The sequence below is a fragment of the Haliaeetus leucocephalus genome, unplaced genomic scaffold, assembly GCF_000737465.1.
Source record: "Haliaeetus leucocephalus isolate CR32 unplaced genomic scaffold, Haliaeetus_leucocephalus-4.0 Scaffold2, whole genome shotgun sequence".
Lineage (NCBI taxonomy): Eukaryota > Metazoa > Chordata > Aves > Accipitriformes > Accipitridae > Haliaeetus > Haliaeetus leucocephalus.
In genome coordinates this window covers 6,073,902-6,092,353 of record NW_010972438.1, presented here as the reverse complement: position 1 = coordinate 6,092,353, position 18,452 = coordinate 6,073,902, and the positions used below count along the sequence as shown (strand labels likewise).

General features: G+C 42.8%; 1 protein-coding gene across 5 annotated transcripts in view; it reads left to right on the top strand.

Annotated features, from left to right (window-relative positions):
• The window catches only part of MITF (microphthalmia-associated transcription factor), a 99,062-nt gene that overhangs the window by 28,341 nt on the left and 52,269 nt on the right, over positions 1–18,452 (top strand). For 2 of the 5 annotated variants that reach the window (XM_010570662.1, XM_010570636.1), the window contains exons 1-2: positions 13,771–13,912; positions 14,034–14,281. The exons of 1 other annotated variant lie outside the window; for it this stretch is intronic. In XM_010570662.1, the coding sequence (XP_010568964.1) occupies positions 14,226–14,281 (56 nt within the window). In that variant the 5' untranslated portion in view covers positions 13,771–13,912; positions 14,034–14,225. Of the gene's footprint in view, positions 1–13,770; positions 13,913–14,033; positions 14,282–18,452 lie in introns of those variants that run through there. 2 more of the 5 variants (XM_010570670.1, XM_010570652.1) reach the window with 1 other exon arrangement.

Here is an 18,452-nt window from a genome sequence, read left to right as displayed (position 1 = left end):
GTAAAGTTCTCATCACAGCCTCCCCAAAGTGTTTACTTTCTGCGTGCACACTTGGTGGTGGCTTTCTTGGGAAGCGTGCATGCTTTGCTGCTGCAGTTACGGGAATGGCGCATCTAATGAAGGAGCGAAAGGAAACTTCAACTCTTAAGTAACTCAGTTGCAGAAACCGAGTCCTAAAAGAGATGCCTGGGGTCACCGAGTCAGTCCTTTGTCTCAGTCGTGGCTGTCATATCCTCCCTAGGCTGATTGAGTTACGCAGACAAAGCTTGCCTAATAATTCAGCTTCCTATTTTGTAACAGTCATTATTGTAAGCTGTTTCATGGTGCCATTGTTCAAATAAACTGAAAAAAAAAAAAATGAAATAAGGGGCTCACACAAGAACAAGAGGATGCTCTTGCTGCTTTTGGCTTGGTTACTTCCTGTAAAAAAAAAAAAAAAAACCACTTGCAATGCGTTGCTCGGGATTATACAGGAACAGTCAATCCAATAATAGAAATTAATAAGTTAAAAACCTCTGGAAGCTTCAGGATGTTAATAAGAAAACATTGTGGCCTGACTTAAACATTCAATGTCTTGGTTTTTTTTTTCTTGATACCTACTCGCCTTCCAGCATGGGTGGCCAAAGCCCTGTGGCTCGGAGTCATTTGCCAGGAACATCGTGTGGGCTAACAGAAGCCCTGGGCTCGGTGGTGCTATGGTTCTATCCAAGATCAGCGTGAAAACCTGCACACCCAGCCAGGGAAGCTGAGAGCACAGCCTCTGCTCCGCCAGAGGCAGGAGCATGGGCGGTGGGAGGAGTAGGAGGCTGTAGCAGATCCTGGGCCGAAGGAGGTGTGTAGTGTGAGGGTCCTTCAGGTAGAAGCATGGCAGGCAGACTTTCTGAGAAAAAGGGGCAATTTGCAAGCTAGTTACTTTTATTGCTTTTAGGAGTTCCTGTAACTGATTTTATTCTGGGTAGAAAAATCAGAATTTTTTAGCAAAAGTACTTTTTTGTAGCAGTTTCTCTTTTTATTTTTTTTTCCTTTTTTTTTTTTTCTTTTCCTTACCAGTGGCGAACCAGGTCAGGGTTTCTGCAAGGGATGGCTTTCTTGTCATCATTCTCCCACCATCATTTCACAGCAGTGGCTTCATACCCTCTCTATTTTCTTCCTCGCGTGTTGCCCTTCTCCACATTCTCTTCCTTCCACACTGCCCTTTCCCTCCCGTCCCACCTGTTTGTCCCTGGAGCGGAGTCGGAGCTGGCGGCAACGTGCCGGTGTGCCAGCGGGGAGCTGGGAGCTCAGCCTGCCAAAGCACTTTTGCCTTTCGGAATTCATAAGCTCTGGGATGTCACATACCAGAGAGCTCAGATCTGCATTTGGGTTTAAGTTTGTGCAAAAAGTGGGAATGTCTCTGTTCAGATTTTTTTTTTTTGTTTGTTTTTAAAATTGAACTCTTAATGTCTAAAGTGAAGGAGCACAAAACCTGGTCTTACAGGGTTTTTTTGTTTTGTTTTGTTTTGGTTTTTTTTTTGTGAGGGACGCCCCTTCAAAAAGCCTGAGATTGCTCCTCATCATGTTGATCCACATAAATTGTTCGAGAGACCTGGGCCTAAGCTCGTATGGGAAACAGCACTGGCTCAATGAAAGAAAACATTCAGCAATGTGCATTTTATACAAGCATTTAAACTTTTTTTTTGGTTTTGTTTAGTAATAAAAGGAACAAAGCTATTATTAGTGACCATGGGCTTGGGAGTTTGCTAAAGCAGCAATAGTTACTCATCTGTTTTCATTTGCAGAAGTATTCTAACAAAGGCAGCCACAAATGCAGCGGCGGGGTTAGGAGGTGGATGGTAGGAGTGGAAGTGCAGTTTCTGGAAGCCAATGCTTACTAAGACCTTTCTGTCTAGTCTTGGTTTTGTGGCCATCAGGAGCACCGTTCCCAGTGAGCTCTTGCCTTGCTGGATCGAAACGTGAAAGAATGAATTCCCTGGGTAAGTTCTCGGTCCTTTTTCTTCTCTAAGCTGCAGCAGAGCTGTACAGAGCAATTGTCACTTCTGGTGCCAGCATGAGGTTGTGTCTGCACGTCAAATCCTGCAGCTGGCTTGCAGAAGTTGGGAGAACAAGCAGTGTTGTGTGACCATTTTGTTTCATTTTTCCCCCTCCCCTCCTAGGCCAGGTAGGAATAAAATTGAGAAATTATCTGACTTACAACAACAAAAAAACCAAACTCACACAGGGTAGTATTTCCCTGCTTCTTTCTTTTTCTTCTACAAAACAGCCTAACAAGCATGCACAAGACCTTTGTGTGTGCTTTAATGTTCAGCCAGCTGGTTCACGGTTTGCTCTGTTGCAAATGCTGTGGACTGCAGAACTGATGCTGTACGTGGTGGGGTCGACGCTGCCTTGTGATTGTCCTTTCGGTGCGGTTTCCTCAGATGCAGTATGGGCAGGCGAGTTTTCAGCTGAAAATGCTGTAGTCAAATATAGTCTGCCAGAGGAGCATCAGTCCATGGGAAGTAAGAATGAAATACTCCTATTGATTCCCTTGGGTTTGGGACCATGTCCCAGCTAAATTTGGTTATGATGCACTGAATGTATGCTTGAATTTGAGGTTGTAATTAAACGCTCAGTGAAAGTTGCTGTCTAATAACCTCATCAAAATCTGCCTCTTTTTCTGCCCAATTCTGCAGCAGTTAAGAGTCTGACCTCGCAATTTGAGTTTAAATTCTAAGGTTACTAGGGCGAATACCACGAGAAATACCTTGAATAGGTAACACAAACTTTCTGAAATTGCTGTTTGCCTAGATGTTTGTGTGCTGAAGATATGGACTTAAAACCATGGAAATGAGGAAGACCTAAATAGAAAGCAGAGATGGAGAAGGAAAACTCTTGTTTGTGTGTAGAGATCTGTTGGGGCGGCTGAGCCACAGCATAGAAAGAAAGTTCCAAGTATTTTTCTGGTGTCTGAAATGATATTGGCTGTGGGTTTTAGATAACGGATAAGCAAGGGAGGAATAATTGAGCTGCTTTATCGGGCTGCTTACAGAAACTTGAAGTTTAGCATGATAGTTGAATAAAAGGTCTTATCTGTATTTATGGTTGTTAGTGGTCAGAAACTGTCATTTAAGAGGATAGATTGAGTAATTTGTATTAAAATTGTAAATATATCTTTTTTCCTAGATTTTATGCAAACATTTTTTTCAAAAAACAGGCCTTCTCTTTTTGCTACATGAAAGAATATTTTGCTTTCAGATGCCAAACTCTTGGGAGTAGACTGATAGAATAGGAAAAATGTTGCACTTCATGTTATTTTTACACGGGACATCTAGCAGAGCTTTTTTGATATTTTTAGGAGTGGTTTTTTAAAATTTTGAATCTTCCAGTTTTCTTTCTTTCTTTCTTTCTTTTTTTTTTTAATACAGGTTTTGCAAGCGCAATAAAATATGTAGACATAAAAGTTTGAAATGACCTGGCACTAAAGGGAACAAAGAAACCTTCACACTCTTGAAACGAGATTCTGCACATAGAACTTCAGTTTGCTTGGTTTTCCTCCATGGCAAACAAATTTTTGAAGTTTACTTTGGCAGTAATTCATACCACCATTATGTTAAATAGGAATGGAAGGATGTTTCCAAGCAGTGTGTTGTTTTATTGCTATGCAGAAATGCAGTTTTAAATCTGTTTTCTGTAGGTACTTTGGGTTTTTTTTTTTCCATTTCCTTGTCTTCTTCCCATGCATCTATAGGTTCCCAACCCTACTGGAAATAGTTATATTCATGTTTTTAATTGAAATCAGGAAAATATATGATTTGGCCATTCTGGCTTGAAGTTCACTATTTAAGTTTTTATGCATGTTAACCAACACAAAAATGCATGCAGGGTGGGTCCCACCTTGTATTTGTATATTTGGTTTGTTAGTTCCACAGAGTTTTATTGCGTTTAATCTCAAATTAAAAATTATAAAGATAGACTTTGCTATAGAAAACTTGGCAATTTTCTGCCAATATCAGTTTTTGGTTTGCTGGTCTAGTTATGATGGAAAACTTTATTACAGAAAAGCTCTTGTATATTGCTTCTTGGAGGGTAGTACTTGGGCAGTTGATAAAACGATGCCGCTGTTGAATAATGCAGTGAGAAAACGATACATCAGTTAGAAACTGGGTTTTTAAGCTGCTGCAGCTAAATCTAGAACATGCTGGCCAATTTCTAACAAAACTGACTTCTTCAGGTTTTCTGGAGCATGGTCTCTGCATACCTATTACCCCAGGAAGCAAGATTGGGGGGGTGCACCTTTTTGTTCAGGGTGGGAGAGTATCAGCACAGGAGAAAGATGTTGGAACATGGGTCTTATCCATGAGTTATCCCGGTAGTAATATGTCCTTACAGTAATACATTGGGAGTTGCCACGGTTCAGTGAGTGGTTTGGGGATTTTTGTGGCGTGGTTTCATTTTGAGGACACTACTCTCAGTTTATTTTCCTTAAGCTGTGTTGAAAGTGCCATGGTCTTCTCCTAGAGGTGAATCAGACGATTCCTACCAACTTCAGTCTGTTATTTGCATGTGGGCATGAAGAAGGCTTTTCACCCTCTCAAACTATGATCTTCTGCATTCAATGGAATTGCAGTAGCCTTTTATTGCCTTTTTTTATGGTAGTATATTGAGGTTTTCCTTAAATAAGGGAGGATACAACTTACCTGAAATCGTAACCGTAAAGTTGTTTTATTGCTTGTAAGACTGCTGGTATCACAGTCCTGAGTGCCTCCCTTGCTGGCACTTGCTAATGCTTCATCTGCAATGCTGTTCAGGGCCACTACAGTACCAAGGTCTTGGACCTGTTTGAAAACCAAAAGCCTTTCGCCTGGGAACGGCATTATTCAGGCTGACTTTGCAATGCCCAATTTACCTAGTGCTGGTTCTGCAGAGGCGTGTGGTGGCATGGGTAGTGAAATTTGATTTTTTTTTTTTTTTTTTTTTTTTTTTTCCCCACCCTAGGGCTTTTTTGCTCTTGTTTCAGGGAATTTTTGAATACCAGTCTGGAAAGATTTAATGTGCTAGCTTTTTAGTAGTACTAAACACGTGTTTGATTTTTAAAAACTCACACATAAGTGTTCAAATACTAAAGAATTCAGTTTCAAACAACTTTATATATGGACTTAATCATTAGAACATATTACCTCATGCATTTGACCTGCTTTATTTTTTTTCAGCGTAACATTTTCAGCTTAACATTGTTGAGTATTTTGTAGATCGTCTCTGCTTTCCCCCAATTATTTTTAAAAAAACAATTCTAGCAGCATGAGCTAATGTAAGCATCTTTAGAAAGCACTTGCTCTGCCAGACAGGAGGGTGTTTTTCACGTTGCATGCTTTGGTTTTGTGTACTTCTTAATTATTACTTTTTTCAGAATAAATTAGGCTGTATTGAAAGAGCACCGGAGGCTGAAGTTCTTTGTTCCCAGGCTGGAAAGAACATGGCCAGTGAAGGTGTTTTCATCTTGCTCCACTTTTGAACTTCAGTGGAAATTTTGGATGGCAAGTCCAGGACGTTGAACAGCAGCGGGATGCTGAGGGTTTGGGTTTTTATGCTGATGTAACGGACTGAAAGGGTTCTTCTCTGCTAAACTTGCGAGTAGGTGTTGCAAGAGCCTGGCAGGTTCACCTTCAGTTACGTCTTGTGTTGCTTGTTGGTGCCAGGTAGGATAATGAAAGATGCATGACTGTTGGCTGCAGAGGGTGGATGTTACTGGGATTTAGAGATGTGGTTTCAAATCCTGTCTTTACTGCTCCGGCTGTGTGTCCCCAGGGAAGTCCCCTAAGGGGTTCCACTCAAAATCCTTATGTTGAAAATCATTACGGGTGATGGCATCTTTGTCAGATGACGTATGGCTGTTGAACCCTTCAGCTGCTGTTCTTGTCTTTGAAAGGTGTCCCTCTTACATCTGCTCTGGATTAAATCTCTTTCTCTGCATGCCTTCTGTCTACTTTAAGTTGTCTCTGTAGCAGGTATTCCTTGTTTGTGTTGGGGAGGACCCATACTCTTTGGGTTAATGGTTTTGGATTGGGAGAGAAAGGGCAGGTGGGCTTCTATAGATTAGCCCATATGGCCTGGTAGTTTAAAGCATGAGAACTCCAGCTTTCCAGGATGGCAGAAAGTGGTGGGCAAATGAAGGTGTGCTGTTAAGACTCTGGAAGGTAAATTGGCTTAGTTCTCCTTGCAAAGCAAACTTCCTGGAAGGGAATGTGAGTTTTCTTCCTCTGTCAAAGTCTGCTGTAAGTTATACTCATGTTATAAACATCTTGACCTGAAAAAATACTTAAATTGACCGGCCAGTTTTGGCTGTCCAGTCTGGACTGCTAGAGGTACCCCTGGGCTGGTCAGGGAGCCATTGCCTAGAAAGTATGAGTAGGTGTGCCTTTTATTTCTTTTCCTATTTTTATTTTGTTCCTCGACTGAATAAAGAAGCAAATATTTTTGCTCAAAGCTGGTGACCTACTTGAACATTTGATTTAGGCAAAATGTCTTGACGCTGACTGTGCGGGCCAGTTAAACTGGATAACGTGGTGTGGTCAACAGAAGGAAAATAGGGACCGAGGCTGATCGTTCTGATGTGAACAAATAACAGCTTTTCCTTTTCATCACCTGCTCCCACAGTTTTCTAACTCTAGCTTTCTTTCTGTGCTATTATGTCAGTTATTTGTACAGCTTGACGCGAGTTTTTGCCTATTTAAAAAATACTGACTTGGAGGAACTTTTGCATGACAAAAATGACCTTTATTCAGAGCCTATTTTCAGACCTTTTCCTAATTTTAGTACTTGAAGTTAGTCTTATCCATTGATTTACTCCATTTGAACCTGTGGCTGCCCCACATTAAGGAAGCACTGGACCCCTCTGGTTTCTGCATGGTTCAGCGCAGAAATCTGGGGAATAGTGTAGCAGCCAGACACGAAAGGTGGAGTCAGCTAAACTGTAGCCCCCTACTTGCGAAGTGGTGACATAGGCACTCAAGTTATTTCTGAATTAGTTAGAAAGGAGGGGTTGCATTTTTGAGGTATTATTTACTGCTTCAGTTCAACACTTCTGAACTCTGGCTCACTCAGCTGGGCTAATGTGGGAGAGGATATGGGCAACAGTGTCCCCGAAGGTGGGGGCGAGGGGGAGGAGAGAACTTCCAAGAAATTGCAGCATGATGACTGCTGACACTTGCTTCCCAGCTGACCCAGTGCACCAGATGATACGAGGAGTGTTTCATTAGGGTCCAAATGGGCTGGTAGCTCTAGAAGAGCATCTTTGTTTTGGTGGGACCCACTGCAAGGCCCGTTCAAGCTAGCGTGCTCACCTTCCAGAGGGATTGAGTTTGGCCATGCTGATACATGTGAAGGCAACAGCTCCTGTTATGTGCAATACTATATTCCAGTGCTACTTCAGGTCCGTATGCTCTGCCAAAGAGTTTGCGTTGTCCTGCATCTGTCCTGTTTGAGCCTTTGGCTAGAGGACATCTTCTGTGGCCTGTAATTCGTTACTGGCTGCTTCGTTCCACAGTGCCCTACTTTGATTAGGCAATGAGTCTTTATCTGGAAAGAAGCGAGTTGTTCCTTTGCCAGTCCTCCAGTTGGAAATGGTTTTGGGACTGGACTTCTCAGAATGAGACTGTTGGTACCAATTTAATCTTGTTCATAGCTGGTTTATATCGCTTGGTGAAATGCCAGGGTTGTTCTCTCCTGGGTGTTTGTTTCTCTGCTGTATTTATAGACAGCAACACTCATCCCCATCAACCTCCATTTTGTGAGATTAAAATGCCAAACTTTTCTTTAGCTTCCCACTGTAAAGTGGGCTCTTGTTTCTGTCGTCACCTCAATTTCAGCTCCTTGTTCCTGAGCAGAGGTGCCCACGCAGGAGCCCTTGCCCACAAGACATCTTGTACTACGGACACTAGTGCTTCTCCATCCTCTCTGGTATTACCTTGTCAAATACAGCCTGAGGCCACTGATTTTTACGCTTGTGTTGCAGTGCTGGCCACTTGTGCCATTAGGAGTGACTCATTCCCCTGGGCTCTTCTCTGTCCCATTGAGTTTAAATTCATCATAGAAATACTGATGATGGACCATATCCTGTTGTGCTTTGAAAGATCCTAATGGAGTTGTGGCAGCTCACCAGAAGGGATGAGCTGTTTCTCCTGAACTGTGTTCTGAAACAATACAGACCAAATCCAGCAGATACAAGTCAAGGGGAATTTTACTCGAATCAATGAGCTGTTTCCCAAAAGTGTCAATGGTTCCAAGTCTGGAGCCTTAGCAGAGGCGTGAGGTACTGATGTTTCAGGTTACTAGAGAGGAGGCTGAAGAGCTTACTTTGAAAGAAACTAAGTGGGAGTATGAAGAGGGATCCAGGAAAGGCAGTGAGCAGTTCAGGAGTGTGATCTGGTAACAAGCCTAAATGCTGTCCCTTTAGAAGGGGAGAAAAAGCGATGTAACTTTCATGTGGTGTGAACTCAGTGCAGTGCCTCATGACCGTAGTAAAGGCTGGTAGAAGTTGCAGCGTGGTTTGGGATTTGGAGTTGTTGAAATCTTTGATTCTTTGAAAATGACAAAATAGTTCTCAAACGAGAGATTAATGGGAGTGGGAGAGGACCAGGGCCAGGGAGGGCACGGTGAGAGCCCAGATACTCGCTTGGTATCACAACGTTCCTGAAGCCGTTGCGTGCACTCTGTTTATTCGGGGTGAGGTTGGCGTTTCACCCTTTGCCTCTTTACCCTTTTCATCCATACCTCAGTGCAGTGCCGGCCAGCAGGCTGGGGAAGCAGGGGACAAAGCTCCATCTAGTGTATAAAGGGAGATGTCTGGGAGCTAGCGAAACAAGAAGAAATTCTGCAGAAGATGGCTTTTCCTAGCCCAGGCATGTTGGTTTTGTTTTGGTTTTTTTTTGGTTTGTGGGGGGTGTTTTTTGTTGGTTTTTTTTGTTTGGTTTTTTTTTTGATAACTTGTGAATAGGATTGCAAACACTTTGACTGTGCAAGTGTTAATTGAATAGCTTCAGCATCCTGACAGTTGATGCTCATTTTCTGTACCCTGGAGTGTGTACAGGTTAATACTGGCTTTAATACAGTTTTAAGTAGCCTACAATGTCAATTCTAGGCAGAATTAAATATATGTCCTTCTATTAAGGTTAGGATTTCTATAGCCAGGTTATAGGTCTGTGAAGAGAAGAGACACAGAAGTATAACGACGTATAAGGTTAACACTTTTAAAGTAGAATATCTTTTGACTTTTCCTGATGGATTTGTACAATCTTAAACTACAGTAAGTGTTAGCTAATGCAGTTATAAATGGACAAGACATTTTATTATCTGCTTTTAAAAACAAAAGAAGAATAACAAATCATCTTGTTTGTTCTGGAGGTTGCTAAAAATAGGTTTTATTTTTTTGTATTCTTTTCTTTTTCCCCTGAGTACTTGGAAAACCAATTGCAGTTCCTGAATGTGGCTTTGCAGCAGCCTTTCTAAGAGGGTGGGAAAAATATTTTCACTGTATTAGGCACATATTGGCAACTCAGTATCAGGCAGCTGCTAAATTTCTGAATTCAGCAAATGGTTGTATGGCAAAAACAGGCTACTACGATTTAATCCAGACTTTTTCTGTGGATAATGAAGGAAACATTTTTTGGTTTTCCTTAATCCACCAATGATGTCCCATTCTTATCCAAAAATATGCTGCTTGTCCTCGTACCTGTAGCACCTCATACCTGTGGTTCAGTGCCAAAGACCACTTGGCAGAATTTGTCGCTGCCTGCAGTAGTAGCTCTTTGAAATCTGTGGGAAGTTGAGATCGAGCACCTGCGTGGGTTTTTGTTGTTGTTCTAAGGCTTTTTATAGTTTCCAGCGTGTTGGGAATATTGGGGATTCTTCCTGTTAGAGGAGGACCAGGAGGAATAGAAGAAGGTAAGTGAAGGGAAGGTGAAGTTTGCATCCAAAGTGGTAGGTTGAGGTGAGGGGATGGTTTGTAGTGCTAACCTTTCTGAACCAAGAAGCTAAAGAAATAGGAAAGTCATTTTGCTCCCAGCAGCATGTTTGCCAAACATGTGTTTTGCAGAAACATGCAGCTGCTACCAAGTCCAGACTGAGAGCTGGTATAATATGGCTTTTTAGGGGCAGCAATACTGCTGGCTGCTGGGCTCCAGCAAGTCTGGAACTATACATCATTTCCAGGTGACTTTGCTGCAAGTTTATAAACCTGGTTGACTAATGTAGCGCTGTATAGTCGACTGCTGTAGCCTAAAATAACAGAAGGTGTGAATTGCTGCTCCACAGTAATGGTGGGTGCTCCCGCAGGTACTTTGCCAAGGTCACAAATGCTAAATAAACCAGATTAAACAAAACCCTGTTGCAAGAATTCGTGATTAACTGTAGTCTTTGCAGGATTTATTGGTTATAAACTAAGCGCCTGCCTTTATTTTTTGTCCTAGTAACTAAGGCAGATGTGAAGTTGAAGTCCAGTGAAACATTTTTTGGCTCTTGCCACTGTTTACATGATACAGGAGTTTGCAGTAGTTCCACAACAAATATAGCTTTGAACAGAAATAGCCATTCAAGTGCTATGCTTCTGGCAGTGCAGAAGAGATTAAGAGGGTCTAACAAAAAGGCTTGTAAATAGTTTTGAGTTGGCTGCTTTTTTAAAAAAATAAACCAATAGCTGTAATGTATTTTGAAAAGTTAAGGACTGGTATTCCTGCAGCAAGTTACATGGACAGCATGTCTCACTTAGTTGTCATTAAACTGTGCAAAAACATGGACCATGCTGAACAGTTTTACTTTAAAATAGCCTTTTTCTAGAACTGCAGCAGCTGTATTAATTTTTGCGATTTTATTTGGTTGCATAAAGTTGTTTCTGAGGATTTTTCCTGAGGTCTCCTCTTTCAGAAGAGCTCATGCTTTTTAGATGCAACATAAGAAAGATGCAGAACAAAAGGATGATTGCAAAATGAAATTAAGGCTGTGTATTAGCAGGGCTGTATTTCAGGTGTTAAGAAAAGACTTATGATAGATTAAGGAGGATCTTCTTGTATATGTTTTGATGCTTTGTGAAATCAGAAAGTATAAATGTTGCTTGTGTGTTTTTATTTTGATTGAGACTTCATTCTGTATTATGTTTTTGGTTTGATATTTTATTTACATGCCACCCCAAGTTTAAGTAATTACTTTCCTCGTTCCCTCTCTCTGGTGTTTATGAACAGTTTCTGGCTAGAAACAAGGTGCAGAATTTTTTTATGGGGGCCGAGGGGGGAATTGCCAGAACAGTCCCTGGAGATGCCAATTCCCCAGTACTCCAGCAGTTAAACCGACACTAAATATTTCTGTGAAAGACTGCAGTTCATGTAGATGTCATGAACTTAAAATAGATTTTACAGCTGTTGGATGGTGGGCGAAGAGGTCCTCTAATCAACACTTGCACTGACCTACCCCAGCCATCCTGTGCAGCTGCAGAGCAGATGCCGAGGTGTTCTGACATGACCCACAGCATAAACCCGGAGGTTGTAAGCACACAGAAACCGTACCCGTCTTGGGAAATCCCTGGGAGTGGTCGGGATTTGGGATAGGTACCTGGGGAGAGAGAGACCTTATTGCTGGATGTGGCTGAATTGAGGATGCTGCTGGATCCCGTGGTAGCATAGCAGTGCTGCCTGATGGACTGCTGGGGCTTGCTTTCTCCAGGAGTCTTGGTTTGGGATTACCCCATGTCAGGGATGTTGTAGGTCGCATTAAATGGCCTAAGTAACGGATCTGAAGGCTATCTTTTCTCTAGTTGTTTGTAGTTGAGTGATTCCTCCAGTGAACAACTGACTTTCAGCCTCAATTAGCAAGTTTGTAAACATCATTAATGCTTTCTTACATGGACAGCTGGAGCTTATCCCACCTTCCTGTCTGTGCTGTGGGTTCCCAAGACAGTAAGACTGATACATCTGTCCCGCAATTGCAGTGTAAATATCCACATGGCTGGTAAAGTAACTTGTTGCTTATTTAAGGCTTATTTCCTCCCCCAGTCATTCAGCCTGCACAGTAAAACAACCCTCTTTGCCCCAGTAACTCCTCCACAAATAGCCAAAAATGTAGAAGGACTATAAGCAATGCTTAAGGACTCTCAAACTGAAGTTTGTTTAAAATGTGTGGATGCTGAGGAATTGGTTTCTGCAGTCTGGAGGGTTGCTTTGTTAGAAAGAAAAGTTGCTAAAGACACTCCCTGATCGGATCAGGTCCTGTAATGAACAGTTAGTGTTGTGGCTAGAGATTGAAGTCAGAGTTTGCATAATATCTGTCCAAGATTATTTTAATGTTAGACTTGTTGCAGTAATGTGTTAGGGGTTGTTTTTTCCCCTTGCACATGGTATTGACTGTAACAAGCAAGTCCTACATGCTGATAACACAGACCCATCACGTATCGAGCACCGAATTCACTTGGTGGTTTTCATTGTGACTGTTTGGCATTCGTAATCATTTAAAGCAAATCTTCCATAAACGCTTTCCCTTTTGTTTCTTAAGATCCTGTTTGCTCAGCATACCAGAGCGAGGATGTCATCTGTGCGAGATGAGGCTTCGAGCTGCCTCGTCGTCTTTGGAAAGCATTGAATAGCACTGTAACAGTGGAGTCAGTAAGCAGAAAACCTCGGATGAGTGGAAGGGTTTAGGCTGGGAGTTGCTGGGTCACCGTAAGCCTCGAGGAGCGTGGTGGCTTTTTGGCTAGGAGGGAATCTGAGCATGCGGATGATGAGTACAAGCTGTGAACGCAACACGGTCAAGTCTTGGTTTCTGCAGGGCTGCCTCTGTGAATAAACTTGCTATCCGATGACAGAAAGGTGATGTGGAGTGAGAACTGGGCACTATGTAGTTGCAAAGTATCAAAAAGCGCAGTGATTATATGTCATCTTCCCTCTTGGCGACGGTGTTATCTTCTCTATTTACCCAGATAAAAGAAGGTAAATTCAATATTACAAAATCAAGAACTACAGAGGTTGTTAGTGGAGCGTTATCTCTTTGCTTTTTCTTTTATCACCTCTTGGTTGTTTTAGCTATCTGGCTTTTTGATTTGCAAATGTGTGTAGAGCTCTTTAGAGAGGGTAGTACCCATAGATGCGATGTCTGAAAAATGGTTCAAAAAGCTTTTGACAAGGTCAGGCTTTCAAGTGAAAGACAAACCTGCCTCATGCCATTTTTTTTTTTTTTTTGTAATATCTTCTCTAAGTTTGTGATGGCTTTGAAAGTTTGAGGAAGAGCACCAAACCAATATTGGGTAATGCAGTCAGCTACGTTTTAAATTCCTTTAACCCCTCATGGAACGTTTTGGGGAGCTTGAGGTATTTGTGTGTGTCGGTGTTGTTCACCTGCCTGCTCCTTTTCTGCCTGAGGGATTCAGCCTGTTTGGGCAGAGGTGAAAGTAGGGAAACGGTGTGTACACAGTCCCATTGAGTCTCTGTACTGGTACAGATGCACGTCTAGCTCTTGTGAGGTGCACCTCCAGTGGTTCCTGGCTGGAGGTTCCACCTGGTGAACCTTGAACGTGAAGGAGTTATGTCCCAGAAAACAAATTTGTCTTGCATTCACGCTTTTCCTTCTTCTTTTTGGCGATAAAGATCGTGAGAAAACTGTGCCATTACGGACAGCCCTTATCCACTTCTCCGATGGCACTAATGACCCGATCACACCCCTTTTAATTAACGAAGGGGAGAAGTGCTTTCAACGCCAACCCGCGTCTTCTGTTTCTCCCAGGCCCGCAGCGGGTTGTCGGTCCGCGGGACAGCGAGGGTGGTACAGCCGCCTGGGCACGGGTCTGAGGATCACGCTCAGCTCCCTGGTAGTGCCTGGCATTTATCTGTGCTTGCTGCAGACACGCGCCTTGCTCCGGGCCGTCTCCGTCGGGAGTTTGTGCAATACTCTCTCGCAGGTGAGGCAAGACGTAGCGAGATGCTGACTCCGAACTTCGGGGCTGCTCTGGAGTCCTTTCGTGATACCTGAAGACCTTGTGCGTGGCTGCCTCAACCCCCAGCTTCTTTTCTCCTCGGTAGGTGCTGGATTGCACAGGTCTGCAGTGCCGGCGGGCGCCGGGCATCGCTGCCCGTGTTGCTGCTCTGTGGGGATTGGAGTTGCCAGGTCCTTATCTGGAGCCACCCCTAGAGACACGGCTGGCCGGGACGCCGCTTGACTTTCACCCCGGGGTGCTCAGCGAAAGCCCTCGGACACGAGGGGTGGGGGAAAAGATGGAAGCTGTTAGAGTTCAGATGTTCATGCCCTGCTCCTTTGACAGCTCTTGTCTGTAAGTGGCGCTTTGCCGGAGCGACGGCACCGTGAGCAGATTGTGTGATTGATTTGTTGTGATGGAGGTTGTGTTCTGGGAGTTAAAAGTACCGTGCTTGGGAGCTGGCCACTGTCTTCTGCAGAGCCACAGGAGCTGTGGCTGACCAGCGGAGATCATGACTTTCAGAAGGGGAAGACTTATAAAATACTCCACGTTTAAAAAGAAATTACTAACATATATACATCGCTCTCTCTCCCCCCCCCCCCCCCCCCCCCCCCCTTCTGAAACTTCATGTCAAATGCACATTTGGGCTAATGGAGGTTCGGTTTAGGCATAAAAAGACTTGGTGCGTTATAGTGATTATTATATAGAAGTCTTTGAGGGTACTCTCGGTTTGCAATTATTCATCTCCCTTTTAACAGGAACAGTAGTAAAGGATTTTAAAATGTGACCTTTGCGGCTTCTAGGTTGAACCTCTAGTTTTACCTTGTTCCTTAATCTGGTGGTGATCAAGCTTTCCAAGCTATGCTGCAAGCTGTGTCCCCAAGTAAATGGGCATTCAAGCAGATCAACTTACGGAATTTTATTAAGTCAATGCTCATGCAAAAGCCACCTCCAGAGCTTAATAATTATTTACTGAGTGCTCCTGGGTCATGAGAGAGGTTTTCATTAAGTTCAGAAAGCATTATGTTCAGCAGCTTGTGAAGGTGTGTTTTAAAGACAGGAAGAAAAATGGAAAACTACTAAATGGTGTACAGCTACTTAAAAAAATTCTTAGCTGAGGATTAAATGAAGTTGTTTTTTGGGGGGTTTGGTTTTGTTTTTTGGGGTTTTTTTTTTGTTTTTTTTTTTTTTTAAAGGCAAGTGTATCCACTGAATTAATTTGATTTGTAATTCAACCCTTAGCTCCTGGATAGTAATTCTGCATGGTGGATGGTTGAGGGTTTTTTCTTCCTTCCCCCTGCTGACCAGGTGCGTGCAGTGCATTCGGGAAGATGGATGGATGCCTGTTGGGTCGAGGGCTGTTGTACGGGTGCAGCCTGTGGTGTAGGGTAAGCAGTGCTGCTGCAGGAGAGCAGCTGTGAGCTGGTGTGGGTCAGGATAAAAAAAAAACACTGGAGGGACAGAAAAACGTTTACCTTGATGATGGAGCAGATGTAACACCAGGCAGCATGTCTCTTCGAACATGTAACCTTCAAACATGGAAATCGTCTTTCATATATAGGCCTGAAACATAGTCCTTGCTTTATTATAAAGGCTGATAAAGGTCTCCACACCGTTTATGTTATTGCTGTGTCCTTGGCAAGAAAGGACATACCAGGGTGCCAACTGTTGGTTTGTTGGTTTTTTTTTTCAACATTGATACTTTAAGCAGCACTAGCCAGTTGGCGTGGTGAGTAGAGCATCGCTGTAACCCACAATCAGTTATTAAATTTTAGGAATGAAGTACAAAGTGCTCCAGGGAAAATGCCCTCGTAGTTTTCTTGTACTTAGAATCCCTTGCTTTAGCTGAAGATAGGGGAGAAGAGATTAAGTAGGGGTCATTTTTGTTGTTTGTGGGGTTTTTGGTTTTGGGGGTTGGGTTTTTTGGACGGCAATCTGGCTCCCTCTTGCTTTTATTTTTTTTCTTTTGGTATCCTTCCATTTTTCCGTCTCCCCCCTCTGTGGCAAACAGCAATGGTGGCTGGCGGGTTAAATGCTGCTACAAGTGTTGTTGCTTCAGCCACATATTTAGTACTGGCAACAAAAAGTTTCTTGAGGCTTTACTGCTTGGTAGAGAGACTGAAAACAAAATCTGGACAAACAGACTTTAGTTTTGAGGAAACTCTAGTGGTCATTGAACAGGAGGGGTGTTGGAAGGGGAGCTGTGCAGTGGTCTCTTCTGATAATACCTTCTGGAGGTCAAGCCAAATATTTGAGTTGTAACGTTGGCAACCTCTCATCTGCTTGCTTTAGAGATCACGATAGTTTTATGCTAATGTTAGATCCATAAATGCGGATGCCTTTCTTTTCTCTGTAAATAATTATGAATGGGATAAGGGTAAGACATGAAACACAAGCATTTAAATCCCGTGTTGTTTCTTACCTCTGACCTCCGAGATCTGGTGCAGCTCAGTGGATTTCTTGTGGTGCTAAATCTGCTTTTCTTGGCTGATTTTCTTTGTGGACTAACCCATTAACAAACAGTTGGCACAAAGAGAGGAGAGCAACAGCCTCCCTCTTGTGTGCCATTTCTCTGCTTAGAGCAGGGCAGTCAATCCTGCCAGAGCAAGTGGTTTTGAAAGCTCTTTTTAATGCATTTTATTTGATTCTTGTTCATCTGTGTTTGAGGAAGCTTTGGGTCTGAGGAGTTGGTCTGTGTTTTTAATTATTGTAATTTGTCTAAGAAACCTTACACTGGAGGTTTTTCTTTTTTTCTTTAAAAAAAGCAACAAAATTCTAAAACAGTAATTAAAAAGCAAAGCTGAGTTAAATATTTTTTTCCAGTTCAAAATCTCCAGGGAGGTTTCTTAACAAATACATAGCTAATGCAAAATAATGTTTGTAAACCCGACAACTCGTGTAAATAATGCATGTGAACTAGATAACTTGTTTGATCAATTTATAAGAATCTTAAAACAAAACTGACCAACAAAAGACTAGTTTGTCTTTTTGCCCAAGGAGACAGAGGTAAAATAATCAGTACCCATCTGGGAAGGTGGATAAGGCTTTAAAAGGTATGGTCTCTGTAATCTCTTGAGTTGACGGCAACAAAATCAAACTTGAATGTAGTCTGATCAGTTGCCTTTTGTTATGCAATGGCCATCTGCATTATAACTTATGTATGCAGTAACTAACATTTCCCAGGCATCTGAGCAAAGGATATGTAATTTAAACTTATTTAATAAAACGTTATCGCTTCATGATTAATTGGATTGGCACAAGACACTCATAACTAATAACTCTCAGTCTGTATTACACTATGCTTATTAGACTGCTAATGGATAACTGGTTTAATCATATGTCAATTAAAGGGATGAGTTGGTTTCATTTATTGCAATTAAATGATATCTATAAACCATGTTTGCAGGAAGTATCTAAATCACATCGTGTATCAGTTGTGTGTGTGGGCTCTGTTACCGACTCTACATAATCTGGGGGTGAATCAGCTCACGTATGAGAGTTTTGCATCCACGTGTCGAGGTTCTGGGCCGTACTGTGGTACGTGGCACCATGCTTGATCACAGGAGAAGATCTGCCTGTGCAGCAGCACATAAAGGTCAAGAAGCTTTAAAAATATGAATTTTCAAAATTCTCTTGATGAAGCCTTTGACATAACAAGTTTCTAATTGCTTTTTTGATTGGAAAACTGAGTTTCTGACAAACCTTCTCCTGTTTGCTCTCCGGAGGGTACACAGTGATGACACCCAAACCATCTTCCATTCCACCTCAGAGCTTTGCGCGGAGCGTCCTGCAGTTGAGAAGAGGAGCAGACGCGGTGGGGAAGGGAAGCTGGGCAGGAGGACGGTCCGTGTTGTGCATGGGACAGGCTTAGAGGAGGAGATACCGAAGTTTCAAACAGTTTTCCACGTTTGATCAGTGGAAGGAGTGCTGGTGCGGTGAGACCACCCTGCCCGCGGGAGGAGCTTTACAGCCCCCGGGGGACGAATAACGGGAAATCTGCGTGGCAGGAGCTGTCTTGTGTTTGTCCAGTCTCCTTTGCAGTGCTTGTGACAGGAGTATCTGGTCAGGCAGGCAGGTGTTGCGCAGCAGCTTTTATGCCAGATAAAAGCATTATTTCAACTCAAATATGTTGATGGCAGTAGCTGCGGTCTGGCAGTAAGTTGCTGCCAGAGCTGCCTGCGTTCAAGGGCTTGTGCGCCTCTATTCCGCCTATAATTGTAACGTGCATAAATATGAGAACGATGTGTCCGCTGAGCTCGTGGCTCTGTTGTAGCTACGCTGGTTTCTGTCTTCTTTGAAATAAGGATGAGCAAGACATTCAGTAATCTCCTCTCAAGGTTTTCCTTCCCTCTCATCTGGCCACCAAAATCTGGTGTTCTGGATGTGAATATGATCAGACTCTTCTTCCCCTTGCTGGTGTCTTCTTTTGATACTTGTTTAAAAAGTACATTGCCCGACCTTGCACTACCTACCTAATTACATCTAAGCCATTTTTTTCCCAGTGAATAATTAAAATACTGAGCAG